Source organism: Manis javanica, chromosome 17 (assembly GCF_040802235.1).
Source record: "Manis javanica isolate MJ-LG chromosome 17, MJ_LKY, whole genome shotgun sequence".
Classification (NCBI taxonomy): Eukaryota; Metazoa; Chordata; class Mammalia; order Pholidota; family Manidae; genus Manis; species Manis javanica.
The window spans coordinates 63,137,996-63,165,139 of NC_133172.1; the positions used below are offsets into that span (position 1 = coordinate 63,137,996).

The 27,144-nt window shown below is 54.7% G+C and overlaps 1 protein-coding gene across 7 annotated transcripts in view; it reads left to right on the forward strand.

The window, feature by feature from the left end:
- Positions 1-27,144, forward strand: part of BANP (BTG3 associated nuclear protein) — a 223,671-nt gene that overhangs the window by 35,068 nt on the left and 161,459 nt on the right. For all 7 annotated transcript variants that reach the window (XR_012126924.1, XR_012126921.1, XR_012126922.1 and 4 more), the window contains 4 exons: positions 9,759-9,875; positions 11,418-11,593; positions 19,312-19,551; positions 26,686-26,853. Coding sequence is in view for 3 of the 7 variants with exons in the window: in XM_036993788.2 (XP_036849683.2) it covers positions 9,759-9,875; positions 11,418-11,593; positions 19,312-19,551; positions 26,686-26,853 (701 nt within the window). In the remaining 4 variants the exon portion in view is untranslated. The remainder of the gene's footprint in view (positions 1-9,758; positions 9,876-11,417; positions 11,594-19,311; positions 19,552-26,685; positions 26,854-27,144) is intronic.

The window sequence follows — 27,144 nt, forward strand, 5'->3', positions numbered from 1 at the left end:
TCCAAATTCACTTGTTGTAGTAGCTTTTTTGCAGAATTTTTAAGAAGTATATGAGGTCATATTGCTTTGAATGATGAGAATTTTACTTCCTACCAGTTTTCCAAACCTATTATTTTGCTTCATTGGGTAGGGTCTCTGTATCCTTTTTATATTTTTTCCTTTTCTCTGATCTTTGCATGAAAGCATCTGGTCTTTAACTATTAAGTGAGATGTTAGTTGTACATTTTTCGCAGGTGGTTTTTATCAGGTTGAAGAAGTTCCCTTCTGTTCCTTTTTTCATGGGAGTTTTTATCATGAGTAGGCATTGTTTTTTCTTGATTCTGTTGTTAAAGTTAATTACTCATTGATTTTAAATGCTAAACCAACCTTGAATTCTGTTGTGATAAACCTGACTTGATCATAAGGTATTATTCTTTTTATATATTTCTGGATTGACTTGCTAATAATTAGTTATGGGTTTTGCATCTCTACTCATGAGTTATATTAGTGTGTAGTTTTCTTTTTCTACCTGTCTTTATTTATTTTTTATCAGGGTAATGCTAGTCTTGAAAAATAGCTGAAGATTGTCCCTCAGTGTCTATTTTCTCCATGTTAAAGGATTAGCTTCATTTCTTAAATATTTGATAGAATTTGCCTCTGAAGCCATCTGGGTCTGGGATTTAACTATGAATTCAATTTCTTTAACAAATGTAGACCTTCTTGAGCTAGTGTTGTTTAATTGGTATCTCTCAAGGCATTTTTCCTTTTCATTCTGGAGTATTAGCATAATATTTTTCTTAATTTCCCTGCATTACCTTTTAAATGTCTGAGTCTGTGTGGCGTTTACTTGCTGTGTCTCTTTGGGCTCCTCTGGTCTGTGATAGTTTCTCAGACTTCCCTTTTTATGACTTTGAGGAGTGCTGGTCAGGTGTTTCATGGAGTGTCTCCCAAGTGGGGTTTGTCTGACACCTTTCTCAGGATCGTACTGGGGTCCTGGGGCTTTGGAAGGAAGGCATGGTGGCGGGGTGCCCTCCTCCCCACTCGTACCAGGGGGGCACTGTCACCGTGACTCCTCTCTGTTGGGTTGGCGTGGCCGCCGGGCTAAGGTTGTGTTGGTCAGGTTTCTCCATGGTCAGGTTCCACCCCTACCCATCCCATCCTGTGCGCTTGGGAAGGACGTCACTGAGCTCAGCCCCCACGTAACGAGCAGAGTGTCCTGCCCCACCTCCCCAAGGGCGCAGCACGTGCATACACTGGTACTTGCCTTGTGGGAGATTCGTTCTCCTCTTCCCATCTATTAATTCAGTAACTTGTGTCAGTGTGGACTCATGGATGTTTATGTATGCTTTGGGCTAGAACCCCAGTACTCCTTTATTGTTTTGCCCACAGCATTCAGGCTGGCCCTTGGGAGTGCTGGCAGGTGGCTCCTGTGCCCTTTCCCCCATCACTGTGGGTTTTGTTGGTTGGGCACTGCACGGTGCTCCAGGCTCATTGCATACGTCCCTTCCTGGGCCTGGAGGCAGCTGCTGTCCTCTTACTGGAAGTCGGCCCGAGAGACTGAGGTCCGTGTGCCAGTGGCTGTGCTGCCTGTGGATTGCCTCCCTGTGCAGACAGAGCGCCTGTTCCCACCTGAGCGCTCCTGTTGCTCACATCCCGCGTGTCGTGTTTCTCAGCGGTCATTCCGCAGCTGCCGGGAAAGAGGAAGAGGGACTGTGCATCCCCAGCAAGCTCTTGACTGGGACTGTCAGATCACATTCACAGAATTTTGTTAATGCAAATGCGTAGCTTCTTGGTCGGGGGGGGACAGGGTTGGACCCTGAGCCTTCCAGAGCCTGTCTGTTTCTTGCTGAAGTCACAGTGTTTGAAGTCTGTTGCATTAGGTCACCCCCATTTCTCTGGTGGGTTGGTTATTTGGGGCAGTTGGTTCATGTGATATTTTACTCATCTCATTAGATACCTGGAATGAGGTTTTAATGCTGATTTATATTCATCCCCAAGAATACATTTTTGGACCCTGCTTTTTTGACTCTTTACTTTTGAATTGGGAAGCAATAGGAAGAAGCCCTTTAAAACAAATTTTAGTGACCATTCCATTTGCGTGCCCAGTGGATTGATTGGGTGACTTGCACTGCTGTGGCAGAGCGTCGCCTGGATCTGTGGGTTGGCACAGCCCAAGGGAGCCTGGTGCTCATGCTCTGCGGGGCTCTGATGCCTGCAGCTCTGCCATCCCATCCCCTGTGGCCTCCGGGTCTGCAGCTTGGCAAGAGGAAAGCTGGGAGAAGGCACATCCTGATTTTAAGAACGCTGGCCTGGCAGTGCCCCACCTCTCCCCACTTACGTCCCATCCACAAGCACTTGTCCCAGAGCTGCGTTTGCTGGAAAGGGGACCTGGGAATGTAGCTGGGCTGCATCGTGGCTCCTAGGGACAGGACCACCATATGAAGAGGGGACAGGGCTCATGATGGACCCCAGTCCATCAGCCTCTTGGGCTTGAGAACCTTGCACATCTGGTTTTATCTAAAGATTCCGCACACACATCCCCACCGCCAAACCCTCTTTTTATTTTTGGCTCTTGTTGAAACTCCGGGACTGGTGAACGGTTCTGTTCTCGTAAGTGCATCACATCGAATTTCTTATTTATTGTGACCCAGGTTCTTGAGTGTTGTGCACGAGTGCAGCTGTGAAAGCCAGTAGGAGAATATGTCCTTTGGGAACACACATCTGTGGAGTGTTAGAAGGCTGTCAACATGTTTTCATATAAGTAGGGAGCAGAATTACTAGAAACCCTTGTTAACTCGCTTTTGTTAATTGAGTTTTTTTCTTTGAGATAATTCACATGTTAGAAAGTTAATGTTATGTGATTTCTCAAACGGAACTCTGAATAATTATTTTGAATTGTAAAGAATCAGCTGTCAGAATATAATTTAGTGAGACTTAACCATAGGAGGGGAGGAGGCGAGAACATTCAAGTATTTTTCAAAGATTCTGATATGGATATGGAATATTTAGAATTTAGAATTTTTCAATATTTAGAATATTTCAAATTTAACAATTAGAATATTTTAAATATTCTAATTACAGAGCTTCTCCTGCCCCTGCCCCAGAAGGCAAAGTCAGACATCACTGTGTGAATGGAAATAATGTCTGACTTGCCCACCTCGCACAGGTGGGTGGGAAGGTATCGTGCACTGTGCCACTCTGTGGGTGTTTAGCGAGGTTCGTCCGGAGTGGGTTCATAGAGTAGCGCAGAAGGTGAGCTCCCTGGGGGGAAGTGCCCAGAGCAGGCCCCCCTGCTGAGCTTTTAGGACACACTTGGTGAGGGTATTCAGAGGGCACAGCTGTTGGGCATTTTAAGTTATGCAAGCTTGTCTTTGCAAGGTCAGCTTCTCCGGAGCCAGACTGCGCTCCTAGGACCTGCGTGTGCATGGCGAGAATGCAGCCATGGACGTTCTTCTCCATCCTGGTTCTTTCCTGAAAGACTGCATGTCCCAGGTCCTAAATGCTGGCCCAGGTAGTAGCCACGGGTGCGTCTCTGACTGACTGACCAGGCCTGGCGGCTGTCAGCATACTTCCTGGATGGCCATTTGTTTGGAGTGGATGAGCTGGTGCCTGTGGGGATTTTCTTTGATTCCTGACAACTAGAAAGAGGAAGGACTAAGCCACTGTACAACCTGACTCCCGAGGAACCCGTGGTCCGTAGGGAACGTGAGGCCTGTGGACTGGGTTAACCCAGTGCGCAGAGGTTTCGGGTAGGGATGGAGAGTGGGCATAGGCGTGACCCCCCCCACTTCCAAGGCAGCCTTGTTACTTGCCTGACCCCCTGAGCTGGCAACAGCTTCTAACCCAAATCAGGGTGGCATTTTGGCTGCATGGAGTTGGTGCCAAATATTAAACTCTTTTGCTATCCCAGCTTTGAGGGGCTCTCTGTCAGGACGCAGCAGGAAGTCTGTATGTGCATGTGTGTGCACTGCATGCACGTTCAGAGTTCAGTCATGAGCCCCCGACACCTGTGCTAGCAGAGTCGGGTTTGTGAGGCTGTCCCGCCACACAGGTGACAGACCCAGGGCTTCATGTGGCGGTGGGCGACAGTCTCTGCTCCACCTCGCTGACGTATCTTGTCCTCTCTCCCTCTGAAGCCCGCGGGCATCGCTCATTGGTTCCTCTGCACATCAGAGCCTGAGCTCCTCCCGAGGGCTGGAGGCCCTTTTCCACTGTCCGCTGCCTCTGGTGTCCTTGCCTGCACTTGACCCCATGCCATCTGGTTCACACCAAGGAGCCCGGCTTGTTTTTACTTTTCCCTGAGTGATAAAAAGTGGCAAGCACAAACCTGTAAAAAATAATTTTAATCCTACGTGGTTTCCCACCTTTTAGTTGGGTGGGTTCTTCCCCCACAGACGAGAACACCCCCCCGGTGCACATCCACACGCTGGCCCGGCTGTGTGAGTGCTGAGCCAAGGGGCGGGGAGCTGGCGTCCTCGGAGAGGCGCACGAACTTCTCCGGCGGCCGCAAAGCCATTTCCTGAGTTGGGCGGAGGTCGAGCCCATGCTGCACGTGCAGCCGGGAAGGTGTTTGCTGTGGCGCCGGGGGAGCTGAAGGTGCTTTGCTCTGAATCCCTCACAATGCAGCAACCAGAACACCAAAGGCCTTACCCTGCAGGGTGAGTTCTAACAGGACCTGCGGTGGGTCCGTTCTGACTGACTGCTGGCAGAAAGTACGAGAGATGCTTGGTTTCCAGCACAGGCGCCGTCTCCTGTGAGTGGGCGGACTTTGGGCACATTCTCACCCTTTCTAAGCATTGCTTTCTTTATCGGTAAAATGGGAGTGAGAGCAGTAAGCTGGTTGTGCTGTGAGTGCGTGTGAGTAAGGCTCGGTGCTCCTTGGCCCTCCACGGTCCGGTGAGGCTTAAGGAATGGCAATAATAACGCTTGTCGTTCCCCGAATGTTTGGTGTCGGCCAGGCCCACGCTGGTGAGCCCCCAGCAGGCCAGGTCAGCATCGGTTTGGTGTCCCCCAGAATCCCAGCAGATGGCAGCACGCTAGGCCGGCTGCTGGGCTCCGGGTTTGCAGGGCTCTGTTCTGCTCAGGCCTCTAACTTGGAGCGTGTGATCGAGCAGCATGAGACCAAGGCGTCTAGAGGCAAAGCCAGGGGATCGGACTCAGTTGTGGGGTCACTCCAGCTCATTCGTGCCCTAAATAGGCCTGGCTGTGTCCTGCGTATTCATCTGGGCAGTTGGACACATCGTCGAACAAAACAGCAAGAAGCCTCCTGTGCAGGGCTGACCACGGGGCACATAAGCTGTGTGCGTGAGCAGTATTGTGCGTCTGTGCTGGCGGGGGAGGCAGCGGGCGGAGCAGCCTGTGCGTCTTCACACAGCGGCATGTGTGTCTCTGCAGCTTTGTCCTTGTCTTGAACCGGGGCCCCCATCCCGCCCGAGTCGCCTCTGGGAATCGTCTTTGAGAAGGTTCCAGGCCGGGGATGTGCCTTAGCTTCCCCGAAAGTCTCGGTGCTCAACAAGCAGTAGGTCGTGAGCCCATTTCTTTAATCATGGTTAGAAATGTTGGCTCTGCCACTTGAGGCCTTTTGCTCTGCCTGACCTTGCCGCTTACTAGCTGTGCGTGCCCTGCCAGCCTGGCGGTGGAGGCCTGCGGTGCGCCGCTGTGCCTGGGGATCGGCTGGTCCCGGGGCAGTCCTGCCGCTGCTGGAGTGGCGGGGGGTCCCTTGCTCACCCGTGGCAGGTCACTCGGCCATGCCATTGGGCATGATTCACTTCTGAATGATACCAAATTCAGGCAAGAATATTCAGCTTCTGAATTAGCATGATCTGAGAATTGAAACAGGACAGTTTATGGGTCAAGCCGTTTCCCTTTTCCTTAATTTTGGTCAAGTGTTTCTGTAACAGGAATTTAAAAAACAAACAGAAACATGCAGTTCTAGGTAAAGGTATAGGTAATGCTTTAAGATTGCAAAAGAATGAATTGAATGCATAAGAAAAGTGTTTAAAAGGCACCGTGACCGAGGGATAGATAGACTGATGGGTGGGACAGAGTAGAGGCCCAGGAACAGACTCACAGAATAGTGCCCAGCTGGTTTTTGGACACAGGTACAGAAGTGGTTTGATGAGGAGGGACAGCCTTTTGGCAAATGGTGCTGGGGCACTTGGACATCCACAGGCCAGATAAGAGAAGTGAACCTCAATGTAAGCCTCATGCATTGAACAAAAATTAATGGGCCATAGAACGAAAAAATGGATCATAAATTTAAATGTAAAATGTTAAACTGTCAGACTTTTGGATGAAAACCTTTGGGACCTGGGATAGGGCACAGACTTCTCAGTCTTCATCCCAAAAGCACCATCCATGGAAAAAAGGCAAATTCAAAACCTTATGCTCCGTGGAAGGCCTGTTGAGTGGATGAAGACAGGTTAGAGACCAGGAGAAAAGGTTTGCAAACCACGTCTCTGACGAAGGACTAGTGTCTATAACGAAGAACTCTCAAAACTCAGCAGTGAAAAAGCAGACAGTCTAGTGAGAACATGAGTAGATATTTTACCAGAGGAGATTTGGATGGTGAAGAAGCTAAGATGCTCAGCACCGTTAGGCCCCGTCAGCAGAGCCCACACCAGGGTGAGAGAGTGTGCCCTGCATCAAATGGCCAAATCAAAGCAGCCGCACGTGCGGACGTGGAGAAACGAGCTCTCGTCCACTGCTGCTGGGGATGGGAGAGGTGGTGCAGCTGCTCTGGAAGATGGTTTGGTAGTTTCTTATAAAGGTGAATGTGTACCTGCACCTGGACCCACAGGTGAGCACCGGATGCTATGAGATCTGAAAGACATGGCGTCCCTGGACCGTGCTGTTCCAGGGTCGCTGTCCCGTGCTGGATATTGTACTCCAGGTTAGACAGGATGTCACCACTGGGGACCTCTTTTGTAACTTCCTATAGACCTAGAATTTTTTCAAAGAAGACCCAGTAGGAGATGAGACAGAGACAGACAGAGTGAGCCAGTGCCCCTGTAAGGGATTTATTATATGAAGTTGGCTCACACAGTGGTTGGGGCAGCCAAGAACTTTGAACTGAGGGGCAGCTGGGCAGGAAGGGGAGGTGGCAGTCAGCTGGCAACAGCTGTTCGGAGCTTCCAAGACCAGGAAGGCTCAGCCTCCTGTAAGGGGCTCACCTGATCAGGCCAGGCCCGCTCAGGACAATCTCCCTTTCGGTTAATGTCAGCCAGGTAGGACTTTTCGAATCTGCAGAATCCATTCACAGCAGACCCAGCCTTGTAAGTGGGGACCGCGCTTCAGCCCAGGCAGGACACTACCCCGTATCAGCCCTCAGGTGATGACCTCGGTCTTCTTAATGCAGTGTGATCGTACCGTGATTTTTGAAAACCGATAAATATTCTTTAGTACAATTGAGGTTGATGTAATTGCATTAGCTGAAAGGGTGTAATTTCTGGCATATTGTAATACTGATATTTAAAACCTCTTCTGGTTTATTGCTCCCTTAAATGTCTCTGTTATAATGCAAACACTATCTTCCACTGAAAAGTGTGTCCCATACATGAGCTTTAACCGGCAGATTTCACCTTGTTCCTTTTGTGTTTTGAACCTTGACTCCCATTTCATTTCCCTCACCAAAGTCTATCCCATTAGCCAGGCTGTTGTCCTCTTCTGCAACAGAAATATGGATATAAATTGAAGCTGAGAAATTTGTTTCCTGTAGTCATAAGGTCTCAGGGATTAAAAAGCGCTTCTGGATTTTGTTCTCACTATAACTGTTAAGTATACAGTTGAGCGAAGCGACACGTGGGTATCCGGCTTCATAATTAATCCTCAATCATCTTGTATTGTGGATGGGGTTTCTGGAATCCATGGATGATTATGACTTCTGGCTTAAAATGTGGCAGGGCTCAGTATTGGTTCTGTTTCTGTTTTTAGCTTTCCTGGTTTTAAGGGCTGAGAAACTCTGTTCACATAAATGTGTGGGAGGAGAAGGAAGTCTCTCAGGTTGTGTGGCCCACGATCCCAGTGATCCATCGTTATTTTTAATGATCTATGGGCTGAAAACTATGTCCTTTGTCAGCTCTGTTGAAAGCAAAGAACCGTAAACCAGAAACTCGCCGCAGAGCTTGTGGCCGGTCAGCAGATGCCTGAGCCTCTAACACCTGCCTGGCGTTTCCACCTGGCGCCTGCTCCAGGGCTTGCACATCCCGGAGGCACATGTACCTCAGCATGGTTAGAGGGGGACACGATTGTCTTTTCAGTAGGCAGAGGGCCCTGGGAAAGGGGACACATACGTTGGCCAGAGGCGCTCTCTCATGGAATCATTTTTGTGAAATGGAACATTCTGGAAGGTGAAGATCTGGAAGTTGCTTTGCTGAAAGCCACCCACATCCAGGAACCCTTGGGAACCTTGGGGTACCTCTAGGGCTGCATTTACTCCAGCTTGCCTCAGAAGGTTATTTCCTTGATCTTAAGAATTTAGGGGAAGACGTATATTTGGTCAAACAGCTTTGTCAGATGGTGGAGTGGATGAACTTTATTTCCTGCAGGAGTCCTCAGACCTTCATGTACTGAGGTGTGTTGTGAGTTTCCACTAGGGAGCTGTTAACTGTTGTCCTCTCTGCACAATCCAGCTCATTTGTTTTCTCGGGAACGAGGGATGGGAGTACGTGTGTGTGGAGCCTGGGGGCACACTGGTGTCCGCGGAGCACACTTTGGGGGACACCAGACACTTACAAACCGTGCTGTCTCCTGTTTGGACGTATGAGAAGCTGAAGCCTGCAAACCTATATATGGCCACAGCACCACGCCAGAGGTCACTTGGGTTCTTGTGATGCCTGACCTGTGGACAGGTCATCAGGATTTGGCGTGTTACCTCAGGTGCTACCAAGGAGCAAGGAAAAGAATGCGCAAGACACTACCTCAGAGTGACATGCAGTTGGCGATACTCCTCTTTAGAGAAAGGCCTGTGGTCCTGCAGTTCACTGGGTGTGAAATGAGGCCATTTGTGCCCTTGGTTTTGGGAGGGGGCGTTTAATAGCCATGTGGCTGTGACACTGGCTGGATTTTCAGGTGTGTTTTTGGTTCTGTGAAATCTTCTCATGTAAAAGCACTGCTTTCCCTGGGCTTGGTTTTTGGAGAGTGAAACTGAAGGATGCCGTTCTCCTCAGGTAATAATTCTGTGAGTTTAAGGGCTCGTTTTTGCACTCCACCACGAAAACATGCTGGCGTCTGCTGTGGCATGCCCCGTCAGGCTGGAAGAACCGTGGCTGGAGGCCCCAGTGAGTGTGTGCGGCAGCGAGCCAAGGCTGCCCTGCACCAGGGACTGGGGCCCCGCCGGCGTTGCGGCCCCTCTGTTGTGTCTGCCGTCCTTCCAGCACTGACATTTTGGAATGATGTCGATGAGTGTTGTGTCATGAAAGCCCCTGCTTGCCTGCAGGGGTTCACTGGGGCGGCCTGAGGAAAAGACCAAGCTGTTTTCATGCCGCTTCGGTACCCTTGCCCGTGTGTGATGTCTGGTGACGTCTGCTCTGTGCCCTCTAAGAGTGTAAATGCTCTTAGCCAGCCGTACTGAGAACCAGCAGTGAGGAAACTTAAACTATCGAATCCTCACCTCCCGTTTATTCTTGGCCAGTGTGAAGTCTACGTCACTTAAGCGCGATCCCTGCCTGGGCACAGCCCCCAGTGCGGGTCATCGGGAGCTGACTGTCGCATTACTCTTGTATTCTCACAATGAATGTCGCTGTTTTAAGGTCTTTTTCTTTGTGATTCTTGTTCCCTAGCGTCGTCCCCCAGACCACAGTAATACTCAACAACGACCGGCAGAACGCCATTGTAGCCAAGATGGACGACCCCTTGAGCAGCAGGGCACCGGATTCCCTGGAAAATATCATTAGCAAGTCAGTGGCCACCGCATCAGCCCACCTTTCCCTGCCACCACTGTGATGAGTCCCCTCGAGGACAAGTCAGCGTTCCGAGCCGGGCAAGCCGGTCGTGGTCCTCACGCGCTCAAGCGGCAGGCATGGCCACGGCTCTGCAGTGGGGAGGGCATCCCCCTGGTGCCCGGTCTTGCCGGCCCAGCTGGGCCAGGGCCAGAGGTGCAGGGATGGGCGACTGCCGGGGCTGCCGCGCCATCGGGAGAGGGCATGGTGTGTTCACAGCAGTCGCAGAGCTCTCCTTTGCGCACCGTGTGCTCATGCCTGTCTGTCTGTCCAGCAGTGTGTCAGGGCAACAGATGTCCCTCTTCTAAACTTGCTAAGTGATGGAGGCCAGTAGAGGCAGTGGCTTTTTTTCTCACACCTATTTTTTGAGCCATTTTGGGACATTTCTTGGTCAGAAGTGGGGGCCTGGGCGTAGCTGTTCCCAGCAGCCCGCCCTGAGAGGGCCGTTGCGCATTTTCTTTCTGGCCCCTGTCATCATGAAGTTCTGTTGGCCTAGCCGCTTAGCCTCTATTGCTGACCGCTCCTCCCCCGGCCACGTGGGCTTCCTTTGTGGTGGCGTGGTCCCTGCTCTGGTCGCTGTGGAGCAGTGAAGCCAGGGGCTGGGTGCTCCGAGGCTAAGGCCGACCGGCTGGAGGAGGAGCAGGGCCAGGCCTGCTTCTGAGTAGCCTGGGTGGAGGTCAGCGTCACCTGAGCATTTGGGAGCAAGGTCAGCGCGGGCAGGCCTCTGGGGGAACCAGTCTGGGAGGTGCAGCTCCCTTGCCCAGCACGGCCAGGGTATGGAACGTGTTTTGTCTTTGTAAATTGCAAATGCTGCCTGGCCCCTTTCTCAGTGCTGAGCGGCCCACCTGAGGGGAGGTGGGGGGGGCATCACGGGCAGGAGACAAGTAGTGCTTTGCCCCCAGGTCTTCATTTTGTGAGTACTTTTTGGAGCTGGGCGTGTCCTGCTTTTCTGGGGGTATGAGGATCCCCTGTGGTGAGAATATTCCCCAGGGAGATTGTTGACTCGCTCTTCAAACAACCCCCTTCAGTGGTTTTTGCCCCTGGGAACAACTGGGAGTGCTAACTGCATTCTCAGAGGCCAGGCATCTGTAGACCATCTGCGGGTGGAGCCTGCTGGCTCGGGAAGTCTCCAGGCCCCCTTTCTCTAGCTCAGTCTGTCCCTTGATGTGGCCCTAAAAGGTGCTCTTGCTCAGATGCCAGCACCGTGCAGGCTCCCTGCCATCAGAGGGCGGCATTCTGGGCCTGAGTCACAGGGCGCTGTGCCTCTACTTCGTGGCACAAACTCCTGGGGATGGTTTCCTCGCACCCCAGACTGTTGGCTGCCCTCGAGCTGCCCTGGTGACGGTAGTGAGCGCTGCGTGGGGGACACTTGGCCCACTGGCCCGCGCACGGGTGGGGGCGCCACTGGGTGCAGGAGGGCACCCTGCAGGGCTCAGCGCGGGGCTCTGTTGCCTGCTCATGTTGCCCTCACCATGGGCTGTCTTTCTGTTTCCTGCTCAGCGCGGTCCCTGGGCGTCGGCAGAACACCATCGTGGTGAAGGTGCCGGGCCAGGAGGACGGCCACAACGAGGACGGGGAGAGCGGGTCCGAGGCCAGTGACTCTGTCTCCAACTGCGGCCAGTCGGGGAGTCAGAACATCGGAAGCAACGTCACGCTCATCACCCTGAACTCGGAAGGTGCGCCCATGAGCTTTTCCTCACCTTTGCCTGGACGGCAGTGGGTATAGTTCAGTTTTGTTTGGTTTTTGCTTTTTAGAAGTGATGCACATGTTCCCCAACTTAGAACTTTTCAACTTCATGATGGTATGAAAACAATACTTATTCAGTAGAAACTGTGCTTGGAATTGCCAACTTGATCCTCTCACGGGCTGGTGAGATGTGGTCCCAGCCTGTCTCCTGCTGGTGGGGGTGGCAGCGAGCTGTGGCTCCCGGCAAGCTGCGCAGTCGCCAGGGCACAGCGGTCCACTGACGAGCACTCTGTAGCCAGACAAGCACCTGCTTGTCGCTTCCCGTGCCGTGTTCACACTCCCTGGGACGTTCCCCACCCTGTTACCAAGGAGGTTTCTTGGGTGGCGGTGTCCCGCTTGCAGGCTGGTGCAAGTGCTCGGGCACGTGTGAGGCAGACCGGGCCGGCTGCGGTGTTCCGTGGGTTGGGACTGCCCAGAGCATTCTTGACGTGGGGGGTTCATGAGAGGTAACCCCATCGTAAGTTGAGGAAGATCTGCATGTTTTTTGTTTTTAAAAAGTGATAGAAAAAAGTGAAAATGACCTGGAATTCCATGTTCTGAAATCAGTCAGTCTTCTGGGCTGTTTGTGTGTTAACATGCACACTCTATTTATGATTTTGTAGCTTTTTTCTATTGTGTAGTAGAAATCTTTCCACATCGCTGATATCCATGATTGTTCTCAGTCAGTCTCGGTTAATCAAGGCATGGAGGCTTTCTGGTGGCAGGCAGTTAACTGGCAGTCCGCTCACCTTCTCGGGTGACAGGTCTGATGAGGGCCACCCCACCTCCGCTGACCGCACAGTCAAGGCGGGTCCACGCCACGGGCTGCCCTGCTCCTCCGACTGAGATTCAGAGGGCACAGCGCAGCCGTCCGCCTTTGCGGGACCCTGTTCCACCCACACTGGGGTTTCTGTCCACCCTTCCTCTCTCCTGCCAGGTTTCGGGGTGCAAAAGGGTTGTGTGGCTGGCCGGGTATGCTTTTCAGAGGACTCGTGCCCTTTGACACCCCTGTCATGCTTTGTCAGGGGGCTAGCTTGTTCTTCCTAAATTTCGTGCAGCACAGAGAGCACGGACAGGGTGCAGGCGAGTGGGCATTGTGTTATAGGGTGCTAAAGCCTGTGATCCGTTTACCAGTAAGAACTTATAAAGGTTTTTCTGCTTCTGCATCTGAACGAAGAGATTCCTATTAGCAAGACTTGTTAGCATATTTGAAACATTGAAAACAGTGTTTTTCTCAAAGTTTTGTTGACTTCTACAGAAATTGCTAGGATTGGGATGGCAGAGTAGGGTGTGAAGAGAAAATTAGGGACAACCTTCTTTTTTAAAAAACTGAGCTCTCCCTCACCCACCGTGAGAAGGAGCAAGGAGCCTGTTAAAGCATATGTCTTGGTGTTGTGCAGCCGTCACCACCATCTAATCTAGGGCAGTGCCTTCCCCCGAAGGGCACCCTGTGGCAGTCATGCCCCATGCCCCTCCACAGCCCCTGGCAGTCACTAGCCTGCTCTCTGTCTCTGTGGAATCCCCCGTCGTGGGTATGTCCTCCAAACAGCTTCATCCAGTGTCATCCACATAGTGATGGGCATTAGGACTTGATTCCTTTTTGCAGCTGTGTGACTCTCCACCACAGGGATAGACCACATTTTGTTCTCCCGTGATGATTGTGAGCATTTGTATGTAGGCTAGTGTGTGGGCATGGGTGTTCATTTCTCTTGGGCACACAGGTATCTGGGAGTGGAATTGCTATGTCAGGGCAGCTTATTATTTTGCGCATGAAGTTGATGGAGAGAGAGCGCTCTGTCTCATCCTCACGGGCACTGCCCGGAGACTGCGTTTGCTGTGGGCGCCGGCGGCACCCCTTGTTCTTACTCTCTCCATGTGGGTTTTGGGTATATACCCATACAGGTCTGGCTTCCCACTTTGGGCCTGACTGGCTTGGTTTCAAGTGTATTGGCTAAGGAATATACACCCTTGATAGTTCTGGGAGAGTCTGGGGTTATCATAACAACAATTTCTTTTTTTTTTGTTCATATTTCTTAATGTGGTATGATTAATGTGAAATTTATTTCACGGGGAAGCCGCAGACTGGCACTAAAATGAGCATACAAAAATGAATCAGACTTTGAGCTTATTAGTGTTATTAACATCTATAAGAAAAAATATAGGTTTTCTTTCTATCTGAGGTCAAGTTCTTTACCTATGAAATGATACACTTTGTGTAAAGCTTTCTTGTTTAACAGCTAAGATTTTGAGCAAAGTTTTAAAATTGATTATTTCCATCAAATATGAACTTGTCACACAATGCAGGTTGTTCGGATTGGGGCAAATTAGAGAAATTTCTCTCATTTAAAATTTTACTTTATCTTGAAGAAGTTAGGACTCAGAACCATTCCATCAGGAGAAACCATTTTGTGACACATCTGTCCCTCTGACACCGCCCTTGGGAACGTTGCATAAATAAAAATATCCCCCAGAAGCCTGGACTACCCCAACATGTGGATATTTATGGGACAGGCAGTTCTAAGCAGCACCACAGTAAAATGTCCCATGCATCACACAGAATGCTCATGCTTCTCCTAGGGTGGAGGGCACTCATGTGCAGTTGTAGGTAACCCACATCCCGGCTCTGGACACACGCTGAGCCACAGTGCCTGTGTATAGTAATGCGGCCTGAAGCTGCCAGGATGCCGACTTTGGGCTTCCTGTCCTGCAAGTCCTGTGTGGGTTTATGCCACATTACCATTCCTGTTTGGTGCCATTTCTTCCATTTTATGCAGCATGTTGCTTCTGAAATTCATAAGCAGTTTGGGCAGGCCCTCACAAATGCCAGTTTTTGTTACAGATGGAAAATAACTTTATAGCAACTTGTGCCCATGCATCTGTCCTCTGCAGACCTGGGGATGGCAGAGGGTGTGCTTGAGGAGACAGATGGGCATGAAGGTTGTTGTGCTGTGGAACTGGCACCATGGTCTGAATCTTCAGACAGACCCGGAGCCTTTAGTGAGCCCTTCTGGTTTGTTCACTCCCTTGGGTGGGGTCGCCTCGTGGCCACAGAGCACTGAACATGTGCAGTCTGAGTAGCAGCTAATGCAAGGCCAGCTTCTCAGGCAGCTCCTAGTGAGGGCCTGGGGGCAGCACGGAGCACAGGCAGCTCGAGGGTGCCCGGTGCGTCTAGGCCCTGCTCGCTGGACGTGGGTCCTTGCTCCCGCTGCCACCCCGCCGACCCTCCTGTCCATCAGAGCTGCCGACACCTTGGGGCACCATGACCTGGAGATGTTTCTCCTGGCTGGCAGGTGGGATGCAGTGAGCAGGACCACGTTGTCTTAGGGAGGAACCAAGGCTGGGGGACAAGCTTTTGGAACACTAGCCACCTTCTTGACTGGCAGCCTGGCCTCTGAGGTGGTGCGCAGTGGGTGTGCAGTGCCGCCGTCTGCAGACTCAGGCTTGCTGATCGCTTTGAGGAGTGACAACACATCAGAGTCAGGCCAGCTCAGGTGCTGGGCCTCCTCAGCAGCGGGCCCTGGGCTGCGGTAACACGGGGGGTGCGCCTAGCACGAGGCATCCTGGCAGGGAGGCCGGGGCATGGCTGAGCGGCCCAGAGCCACACTGGCTGGTGCTGTTGGAAGGTGTAGGTTATGATCTGGGGGCAGCAGGTGTTGAAAGGAAGCAGGATACCCAGTGGCTTCCACTTGACAGTGGTAGGAACGTGGCCCTCCTTTTCACTGGAGTGCCTTCTGCTGTTCGTCCCACTCTCCAGTACTGAGAGGCTCCGAACAAGGGTCTGTGTTCCGGACTGGTTAATGGTGAGGAAGCTCAGGTGACTGCCGAAGGCTTCTTACCGTAATAGGTTTCTCAGAAGTGCCAGCTAATGTCACTGGCAATTTAATGATTGAAAGAGAAAGCAGGTTTATTTTTCTTGTATGGTTTTTAAATAAAGCTATTAGATTCTTTCTGTTGTTTCAGATGCCAAAACCAACCAAGCTATTTTGGTAAAATAAATAAATCCTTTTTGAATTGTCAAAAGGGACATTTCTTAAACTTCTCAAATACTTACGTAGGCAGGTGTTCATCTTGTTTTCTGCTTAAAGGACATGTTTTCTTCTCGCTGGCGAGAAGCTGGGGCGCAGACTGAGTTCTGATTCCTGAGCTGGGCTGAGTTTTCCAGGGAAGGCAGAGCTGAGCCAGCAGGTGAGCTGCGTGGCTCAGTGAGACACACACCTGGGATCCTGTCTTGTTGCCGGGAAAGTGGGGAGCCGCCATCTCCCAAGCGTGCCTGAGGGTGATGGCGGAGCCCGGGGCCTCCCCCGCTGCCCCGTTCCCACACAGCGATTTTCCACCTCTGCCGTCAGAGTTGCTGCCCCGTGGTTTCTTGTCCACGGCGCTCAGATGTGTTGCTCCAGAGATGACCACTCATTACCGAGGAAGGCCACGGCCTCTTCCAGGGTGTCGGTGTCACGCCGTGGCAGCGGCTGGGCGGCGGAGCAGCCCCCCTGCCTGGTTGGCTCAGGGTACTGCTGCCCTCCCTGTGGGCTCACATAGGTGTTGAGCAGGCCCTCACAAATGCCAGGGTCCTCCTGTCCAGGTGTTTATGTATGGAGATGCTTGGCGTCACGAGACACCACCTTCCTGTGTGGCCATGTCCCCAGTTAAAAGAGCATCAGCGCTTTGGCACGGGAAGGTCTGTGCTCGTGCCCCTGCCATGGGAGTGAGTGCCCGCGGGCCACCCAGCCTGCTCCATAGCCCCCAGGGGCCACCCGCGTCCCAGCACCCCCAGCCCCACCGGCCCTCAGCACAGATTGGGTGGCTCCCCCGGTCAGTCCTCTGTCCCCACCGGCCTCTGCCCTTCCCCGCTCGCCGCTCCGTTCACCTCCCCTCCCCCTCCCTCCCCCTTCCCCCTACTGACTTCCTGGCGTGACTGCAGCAGGGGGAGGGCTGTCCTGCTCCTTGTGTGGGTCTGGGTTCACTAGGGTAGATGTCCTGAGCATCAGACTGAGTGCCGGGCGTGGAGCTGCTCACCATTTGTAGATGAACATACAACTATCTAGCAGCTGGGGAGTTTGGGGCATTCCAGCTGTGACCTTGAGATAGCCCCTCTAGGAGACCCAGCCCACCCAGGTTTAGAGCACATGTCCATCTCTTTTCCTGTGTACAGGCTAAGTACAGTGGTAGCTGACTGACATTCAGAAACATGCAACCGTCTGAGCACACGCTTATGGCCGCCCCTCTAAACCATCAGTGATTTTGAGAAATGAGACTCCGACTCATCTCTTACTCTCTGTTCTGAAAATCAGGTTTGTGATTGGTTTTCTGGTCTTAGCTGAAGCCAGGGGTCCCGCCTCAACTGCCCTGAGCTGTCTTCTGGCTGCCAGTCGTTCCCCAGTGGCAGCGCGGTCGCCTGATGGGGCTGCCGAGTCTGGTGTTTGTGGAGATCTCGTGACCCGGGAGCTCGGCTGGGAGAGGCGGGCTGTGAAGGCAGCATGTGTGTGAGTCATGGACGGGCCGGCCGCTTGGTTTTCTGCTCTGCCCCCCACCTCTGGCCCAGTGCCTGGTGGGGACGCCTGGTGTGCACAGAGGCCGGATGTAAATATTGGGACGTTTGGAAGCACGGCTGCCGAGAACTCCTGAGGCGGTGATGCTGTGGTGTGGCAGTGCCCGGGCCTGGCGCCCCTCCAGCTGGGCCTGGCAGAGGGCGCTGTCGCCTTGTCCCATCAGCAGTCCCCACGCTGGCGTCTCTGCATGCAGCCCTCTCACACCCTCACTAACTTCTGCACCTGGGTCGGAAGAGATTGTTTGGAAAGCTGCCAAGTTTCCAAACAAAATTGATGGTTCTCTTAGTTTGTGGTCCTAAGTGGAGTTTCCTTCTTCCAGAGGCTGAGGCTTTTCCGAGTTGATGTTTGTTTGACAGTCACTAAGCCCCCTCTCACATAGAGCCCTGGTTCAGTCCTGCAGCGGCCTGTGAGGCTGTTGTGCAGAAGGAATCTGTGCTGAGGGAAGCCACCCTGTCACTGAGGGTCTAGCTCAGAGGTCTACAGCTGGCCGGGGGCCTGTCGGCGCCTCCTAATGTCCCCCCTTATCCTGGAGGGGCTGCGAAGGTGCCCAGGCAAAGTGGGGAGTCCCACTTGCTGGAGCTCCTTCTCCTCCGGCCACCCCACTGCCCTCCCCATCTGCACCAGCATCGCATCTGTCCCATGATCACTGACCTTGTTGAAGGCAGAAAAGGTGGGGCCCCTGAGCTCTGGTCCCTTTACCCTTGGGGTGCCAGAGTCTGCAGCACGTGGTGGTTCCTGGTGTGCAGGCGAAGACTGGACTTGCTCGCACAGGGAGGCCAGTGACAAGCTGGCTGCTCCCTCCCTCAGCTCTGCTGCTGGCCCATTCCAGAGCCCCGTGTCCACAGCTTTCTCCTGGTGGGAAGTGGCCAGGAGGTGAGAGGTCGGACTGGGCAGCTGGACGAGGCAGCCGGCCTACGTGCGAGGTGGCCCTGAAGATCTGAATCTGAAGGGAGCCGGGTGCGTTAGCACCACGTGTAGTGTACCTGTTTCCGGACCTGTTCAAGAACATGGGTCTGCTGGTGTCAGAGGTCAAGCGCAAGCAGAGCGTGCAGTGGTTGGGGCACTCAGGTCCTTCGCAGACGCAGGCCTTGGGGTTTCCTTTCTGTTATTAGTAACTTCTGCGATCTTAAAGTCACAGATGGTGCATTCCACAGAGCTAAGGACGGCATATTGCAGGGAAGGAAATTTGGCCATGAGGAAAGGAAAAAGGGATGGAGGTGCCCTGAGCAGGAGGTGATCTGTAGACGTCCAGGGCCAATGACGAGGGGCAAAGGAGGGAGGCTGGGAGAGAGGCTCACACAGCAGGACGGGCCTCCTGGAGGGGCTCATCGGCGGGCAGAGGAGCGTGGGGAACAGTGGGCACACCCCCTGGGCCCTTTGTCCACCTGAGCTGGTGTCACTGAGACCACTGGTCTTATAGGACGTGCCTGCTTCCAAGTGGCTTCTCAGAGCAGCTGGAGGCAGAGGCCTGAGCCCTCAGCGGCAGGGCCGTGCAGGGTTCTCACTGTCCCCGGGCAGGTGGGCTGTGGCGGCCACAGTCAGAACCTGAGGAGCGTGGTTGGTGGGTGGCGTCCCTCCAAGTCCCTGACACTGGCACTCTGAGACTGCTCTAGTGTGCTGCCCCGAAGAGTCGGGGCAAAGCTGAAAGGAAGCACAATTTTTGCAAGTTCTTTTTAAAGCTTTTTACCCCTGCTGGCATTGTAAAGAGAATCCGGTGTTTGAGGCTAGAGTTCGTTTGATGTGGAATCCAGACACATGGGCCTGCGTGTGGGGTCCGGGTGCATCCTCGGCCAGCCGTCATTAGACTCGGGAGAGCTCTGTGCGGATCGCAGAAACGCCTGTGGTGCTGCTACTCCGTGTTTCTACCTGGCTGACCCAGGGAGGCTGGCCCTGTGGGAGCCGGTCTGGGGGTCTGGGCAGCACCAATCGGTGACCCTTCTGCCTGCCTCCCTGGTGGCCGCTCTTGGAGCAGCGCGTCCGTTCTGCTGGGAGAAATGCGCACCCACACCACTGTCCTGTGGCCGTGGCTGTGCACCAGCCTGGCCCTGAGGCTTTTCCGGCGGGTATGTGCTGGGCGCTGCGGAGCGCACGACCTCTCTGAGGCTGCCCTTCTGTCTTTCAGAGGACTACCCCAATGGCACGTGGCTGGGGGACGAGAACAACCCCGAGATGCGAGTGCGCTGTGCCATCATCCCCTCTGACATGCTGCACATCAGCGCCAACTGCCGCACCGCGGAGAAGATGGCGCTCACGCTGCTGGACTACCTCTTCCACCGGGAGGTGCAGGCCGTGTCCAACCTGTCGGGCCAGGGCAAGCACGGCAAGAAGCAGCTCGACCCCCTCACCATCTACGGGATCCGCTGTGAGTGCCGCGCGCTGCCTGCTCCCCGGCTCGCCTCCCTTGGCCCCTGGGGTTGCGGGAGGGTGGCTCCGGGGTGGCGTTTTATCCCGGTTCCTGGGGGTCATGGGACGGTGGGCCCCAGCTGCTCTTGTGGAGGTGGGAGGGGCAGAGCCAGAGCCATCCCTGGCCTCTGCTGACCACGGCGCTCTCCTGGGCCCTGGTGGCCTGAGCGGGTCACTTCCGGCCTCTCCCTTTCAGAGAGGGCTGTGGGCTGACGTCCCTGATGGTAGCCAGGCGCTGTCGTGACACTGACCCTAACACCCAGCATAGCCTGCACAGGGTCCCTGTCTCTGCAGTGGCCCTAGCCCCCTTCAGTGATCACTGTCTGCATTGGCGAGATCTGCAGGGGTGCCAGGGTGCCCACATCCTTCTCGGCAGCACCCGCTGGCTTGACGTTAGGGTTAGGGTTAGCTTTCTGCCACTCCTGTCTGATCTCCTGGTGTGTCTGTCTCAGACCCTGAGAATCATTTTGAGTAGCTTCTGGAGAAACCGTACGTGTGACCAGCTGACCCCCTCAGGTCGAGAGAAAGCTGTTCACACATGGAGAGAGCTTGGCAGGGTCAGCAGACTTTCCTAATGGCCACACTGCCCATGTGGTGGGCTTTGCGGCCTGTAGGGTCTCTGGGAGCTACTCAGCTTGGAAAGCAGCCACAGACAAATGTCAGAGAGCAGGTGTGGCTGTGTCTCACAAAACTTTACTTTCAAAAGCAGGCAGTGGCTGCCGAGTGGCTGCCAGGCTTTGCCCTGGGACACGACGCCAGCTGGCATTCTCCTGGGGCAGTGGGCACCGCTCAGGTCTGTGGCATGGCACGTGATGCGCCTGCACCTTTAGAACATGGTTTGCTTGTTGACAGGCTGCTGTGGCCTATAGTGCCACGTGCCATGGGGACGTGGAGGCGAACAGGAAGTGTGCCTGATTGCCAAGCATGCATCCAGATGTATCTGCATGGCCGTGAGCCTGGAAGCTGCTGCAGGGAGCTTGCCAACCCTCGTGTGGGAGCAGGAAGCCCTGACGGGGAGCGAGGCTTGTGGGGAGGCTCTGTGAGCAGCTGGGTCCAGCCTGGCCTCTGTGGGCACAGTGGCCTCTGGGTAGCGGGGCCACCAGGACATGAGGCTGGAGGGTATTGCCTCTGGTTCGGAGAGGTGCCTTGGGGTGTCAGTCCAAGTGTGGACTTGCTGGGTGTGGGTGTGAGGTGCAGATTGTCAGGCAGAGTCATGGAGAACATCTGGGCAGGTGGTGGAAAGCCAGCCGGCATGGCAGTGCTCAGGACAGAAGCACATGGTGCTGGGTAAAGTACTCCTGCCCAGGGATTCTGGGTGGTGTGGCTGGACCACGGTCCTGTTTCCTGGTGGGCAAGATGTTGACCCGCCTGTGACTCCTCATCCGGGAAATGTTGCCACCTTGCCAGGGTGCCGGGAGGGACGGGAGCAGGCTGCCCTGGTGCCTGCCCCTTAGCAAGGGCTCAGCAAGTGAGCAGTCCCTTGTGCCCTGGCCCTGCAGGTGTCAGGGCATGTCCCCCAGGACAGGCGAGGTTGCTGGCTGGGCTCACAGCACCCGGGCACTGCAGCACTGGTGCCACTGGGCCTGCCTCCCTGGGCTTCTGGGCTGAGCCCCTTGAGGTGGTGGCCTGCTGGTGCTGCGGCTCTGCCAGAAATCCCTCCGGTCGTGAGCTCCTGTGGGATGGAGGAGCCTGGGGCCCCTGAGATGCACAGTTAGTGCTCGTTTGAAACAGCTCTGGGGAGGGTCTGGGGCAGGGCTGACCTTTAGGGAGACCTTTAGGGACGGTGCCTTGGCAGGCTGAGCGTTGGGAGGCCCAGGGTTTGGCAGTGGAGGCAGAGGGGGCGGGCAGATTCCAGGGATTGTGGAAACATGAGCAGGGCTTGGCTTAACCAGTTTGGGAGGTCACCGTCATCACTGTGTGCTGTGGGAGATTGCCCGCTTTCTATATAATGGACGACTGATTTACTGTCCTAAGCAGAATAGTCATGTTTACAGTGAAGCCAAGTGGCGGGGGCCTGTGTTTTGCCAGGAGGCAGGCCGGGCTGCATGCAGTCTCACGGAGGGTGTGCGAGGGCAGCCTGTGCCCGGGAGGAGGCGGGTGAGGGCGGCGTGTCTGGGGCTGGCCGGCAGCTGTGCAGGCAGCTGCCTTGTGTAAGCGGCCGAAGTTGCTCCCCACATGGCTTGACAATTCCTTTTTCAGGCAGGGGAAACCTAGGGTGTCCTTAAAATAGAGGGATTCCTGACCCAGGGAGTGCACACTTGCTATCATTGTCATACGTAGTTCACAAAGAATGAAGTAGCACTTAAAAAGAGGCACTCAGAAAATCGGCCAGCATGTCCACCCGGGTTCTCAGGAGTGGTGGGGCGCCCTGGGGTCCCCCTCGTCAGCACGTGCACGTGCTGAAGGCACTGTCCAGAGAGTGGGCCAGGAGTCCGGGAGAGGAGACAGATTGGGCATGTCACAGTCCCTATCCCAGAGCTGCATGGGCTGTGAGCCGTGGCACCTCCGTCTGCCCCGTGCCCAGCGTTTGCAGCTTCTGAGCAGATAGGAAGTACCGGCCCTGGCCTGGGTGAGCGGCAGTCCTGGCAAGGGGGGTGCCTGTGGGTGACGCCACGCTGTTCTCCCACGGGCGGCTGCCATGTTCTTGCTGCACCAAGGCTGTCAGGCGAGTCCACGGCGTCCCTGAGAACCACGGGGCTGTCACACGTGTTCAGAGGGACAGGTGGTCCACACCTTCATTTGGAAGGGGGGTACCTGGCCCCGGGGCCTGCAGGTGGGGAGGAGGGGCTGGGCTGGCTGCGCATGGGCATGGCTGGGCAGTGCCTTGGGGACACGGTTTGAGTCAGGACTGAGGGACACACACGTGGCTTCAGGCCAGTCCCTGGCCCTCGTGTGCTGGGTGGGGTAGCGATGAGGACCCGCCCTCTGCCCTCTCTCAGGCCCCTTATGTTGTGTCTGGAATGGAATCCGGGAGAGATGGCGCCTGGGAGCCTTGCTTCTCGCCCCGCCGCCACTGTGGTCGCTTCTGCCGTCGGTGAGGCTGTTTGCAGTGTGCAGCCTTCTCTGGGTTCGAATTCAGGTGGAATTTTGAATGTTAAAAGTTTTTGTTGACTTTTTCTCCCCTTGGCTCAGCTTGATTCGTATTGCCGATTGTCGCTCAAAAAACAGAGCAGAACAAACGTATGAGGGGGTCAGATGGCTGAGTGCCCAGCTCAAGTGGCGGTGCGCGTGGACGCCCATCTCCACGGTCCTGAGGCCATCTCCCCCGCATCTCTGCATCTCTCCTCTTGTCCTTCAAGGACACCAGTCATACCTGCCTAGGGCTGTGCTCTGGGGTGACCTCGTTGTGACTTAATCTGCAGAGAACCCGTGTCCAAGGTCACGTCCTGAGGTCTGGGAGGGACGTGCATTCTGGGAGACACTTCACAGTACTCTGGGCCTGGGCTCTTTACGACACGGCAGTCGGCTGCTCCATCTTACAGCTCCTCGCGGGGCTTGCTGTGTGCCTGGAGGGTGGTTGGGTGCCAGTTGGAGCAGAGAGCTGGGAGGAGGCTGGGTCGGAGAGGGTGGCGGTGAGGAGCGGGACAGTGGGCTGGCTCACGGGTCGTCTGGATGCCACGCCTTGGGGGGCTCTCCTCACAAACCGAGGGGCACGGTCACTCAGCTGTGCCTCTCATCAGGTAGGATGCCCTGCTGGGACGCTGGACGCGTGGGGCATGGGGCCAGCCTGCTGTGTGGCCGGGCAGCCCAGGGGAAGCTCCCGCTGGGGGGCTGGGCTTGTGCTGTTCCTGAGGCCATCACACCAGGTCAGCTGTGGTCTTAAGAAATACCTGCGGGCGCTCAGTTTCCCTATCCTCCCTCCCCTTGAGCTCAAGATCACATCAGCATCAATAGTGTCCTTCATTTTTTTGTGACTGATAAGCCCCGTGCCTGCCACCCCACAAGGACGTGAGGTCACGAGCTCTGTTCCTTTATTCCGTCTGTTCCTTTTTCCCACAGTGCATCTCAGTGCCTCTGTGGGGCTTGTTATTGGAGAGCTAGGGATCTGGTTTTATGGTTTGAACCACCAGTGTCAGTGATGGGTGCTCTGGAAAGTGGGAAGGCAGTTAATAGTGACTGGACCCCTTTCAGATCTTGAGGGGTATCCAGACAGCTTGCCAGGCAAGCAGACAGGAGCCAGCTCCTAGAGGCTCTTTCTGGGGTGGCCGAGAAGATCCCCCTGAAGACATCGAGAGGGCTGAGGGGTTGCCTTCCGGGTGGGATGAGCTGCATAGCTCCCTGGGGCCCCGTGTGCCAGCAGTGTCCCATATCCCGAAGCTGCCTTACCCCTGCTGTGTCTGCTGCACCAGGCAGCCAGGGCGGCAGTTTGGCTGCGGGAAGTCGTGAGAGCAGAGGCGTGTGGCGTGACACGGCGTGCATGGCTGCTGAGGTCTCCTGGTGTCCCTGGCGTGCTCTCGAGTGCAGTGGAGGAACAGTGAGGCACTCCTGGGGTCATGTGACCATTTCTCCTCTGCTTGGGCGGGCGCCCCAAGGCCTGAATTATAAGGCTGTTTTTCACTCCTAACCGATAATTCATGTGGACCTGAAGTGAGGATGATGACAGTCTGTTTCACGAGGTTTTCTCACGAGCATCGAATAACTTGAGATAAAGTAAAATCTCAACGAGTGTGAAAAGCCAGTTAAATTCAAGTGGTCTTCTTTATCATTGTAAGAGTTTTCCTCTGCTGTGTGTTAAGCTGCAGTTGCTCAGTGCTGTCAGCAAAGATGAAGATACTTCTGGAAGAGTCTGAGCAGCAGCCGTAGGCCGCGCCGAGCCATCAGGGCAGCTGACGCCTGACCCTGCGCCCACTCTGCACAGCCCACCAGGCACCTCCAGCCGTCGTCCTTGCCCACGGCTCCTGGGCGCAGGCCTTGCTGACTGGTGCCCCTCTCCTGGCAGCCGTCAGGGTGGCATTTGCCATCCAGTTGGGTCACTGTTGGAGGGAATTATATAATGTGATGTCTTAGGAGAATTGAAAAATGGATCATGTAGAACTATATGAATGTGTATTTTTCCTTCAAAGGACGTAAGCCAAGTTTTGAACTGGCAAATTCGTTTTTACAAAGCTGACTTTAAAGGTTAATATTTCTGCTCATTCCTTACATTTATACACCCATGTGTGATTTTATATATTCTTTTCAATTACTAATAACTTTTTACAGTGTGAAATCTCACTGATCCCATTAGAGGCATTTGGAAGGTGAACCCTTGAGGCTGTGGTGCCAGGAGAGCGTGAGGGCGGGTGCTGGGCGGGGGCCCTTTGCTGAAGCCCCTCCCCAGGAAGGCATCGCATCCCGTGAGGGTCTGACCCCCTCGCCTTGGAGGTGACAGCCGCGGCTGGGCTCTCCTGTAACTGCGGCCGGGGGCGGACTCTCCTGCAGCCGTGCAGCTGTAGTTCCGGTAGTCAGGTTCTTCTGTCATGACCGTCGCTATTTGAGTTCTCCGGAGACTGCGGTCACAGCTGGGCTCGGTCAGGGAAGCTGGAGACCGTGCACCTGAAGCCAGACGCGGCCGGTGGCGGTCACCCAGGAGATACTGAGTAATGGCTGATTATTTCAGAGATGAGCTGGGAGGCAGAGTGCAGACACACTGCTTCCTCTGTGTGTCTCCGTTTGTGCCACGGATCACACCATGCTGCAGAAATGGCCCTTGGCTACTTTTCCTTCTGATTCGACAAATCACCCGCTCCTTGCTCCAGATGCTTTTTTTTTTCAGAGTGCAGAAATTTTGGTTGTCATTACATTTTGCATCAAAGATGTCTTAAGCACATGCTCATAGAAAAAGTCATCAACTGTCCTTCCAGACAAGAGAGACTTTCGATGCTTAATCAGTACTTGAGAAAAACACTTCGTTTTGAGTATTTCTAGTATTTTGGTCTTGACAGGAACAGATTTTAAGGATTGGGCGTCATTTCAACTCTAAGTTGATGGTCCAAACTCAGTGTTCTTAGTCGTCAAAACAAGAAGTTTCTCAGCTTAATCTTTATGAAATTTCTGAATTTTGCCCATTTATTTTCCTACTAATCAGTGAAGTCCAGCGGGCTAGAGACGTTGGCCTCTGGAAGAGCCTTTCTGCGGCCCCCACGCTTATGACCACTACTTCCCATTAACTCAGCACAGAGAAGAGGTGATGTGGGGTGAGCGGGGCTGGCGGGGGGTCTCCCTCTGCCACTTGCTCCTCAGAGGCCCCCCCAATCCCAGCTTCCTCATCGTCGATGCCATTCAGTCACTTAGCAAGAGCTTCCTGAGATATGAGGTGTCGGCCCGCGCAGGTGCCAGTAAGAAGCCGCTGAGCGCAGGCCAGACTGGAAGCGTGCGGAGCCTGCACGGGAGTGCCAGTGGCCCAGCAGAGGCGGCGCCTTCCCCGGTGTGTGGGGCCAGGGGATGGAAATCGCCTCTGCCCTCAGGGAGTTCGCTTCCTGGGCTGGGAGGCAGAGGACAGGACTGGGAGCCCAGGCGGGCCCCAGGCCCAGCAGCAATGGAGGAGTGTCTTCAGATGAACTGTAACTACCATTTAGTCTACAAATGTTTTAGCCTCTACCACCGCTCAGATGTTCTGGGTTCCCAGCATACTTGGAAGAAGTAAACAAGGTGTTTGTGAGGGAAATGAAGAGTAAACACAGAAAATCCTCTAAGCATTAGGCCCAGGGAGGCAGGAGGTGGGGAGGCCGGGAGTCCGACACAGGCTGGTGGAGGGGGCTTTGAGGTCCGCATGGAGGAGGTGGGAGCCAGGCAGAGTCAGGGACTGTGAGGGAAGTGCCCCAGGGAGCCGAGGGGGCCTCAGTGTGATTCCCAGCGGCAGGACAGGAGCTGCACCTGGGCCCAGGATGCAGGGGAGTGTGCGTGAGGGGCGCCGGGACACCTCAGCCTGGTGTGGGGGAGCAGGCAGTCACTGAGAAGTATATGAATGGGGAGCGTGTCTCAGGAGTGCAGGCCAGCTGCGGGGACCTGCAGCCCCACCATGTTGGCATGTTCCGTTTGCCCAGAATGCCCAGGACCCAAGAAGGGGGCTTACCTGCACCTCACAGGCTCTTCCCTGGCTGTGTCCTTGTAGGTCACCTGTTCTATAAGTTTGGGATCACGGAGTCTGACTGGTACCGAATCAAACAGAGCATCGACTCCAAATGCCGAACAGCCTGGCGGCGGAAACAGCGAGGCCAGAGCCTGGCGGTCAAGAGCTTCTCAAGGAGAACTCCATCCTCGTCCTCCTACAGCGCCTCAGGTACGCTTCCGCCTGGCCCTGGACAGGCCCTCGGGGCTGGGGGGCATCCAGGCGGGGCCAGGGCGGCTCGCCCGCAGAGTGGGGGGCCGGGAGCCCATGGGGCCTGGGCTGCGGAGTTGCTGGGGCACCCTGCCCCCGGGGACGGGCCCTTGGCCGGCACCGCTCTCGGGAACACTCCTTGCAGGCTCCAGGCTGGATCTGCCCACGCGGGCTGCTTGGGCCCTGGTGCAGGGCCATGGGTGTGCTCGGGAGCACGTGGGTTCTGTGCCGAGCGGCCTCCTGCCCTCCTGC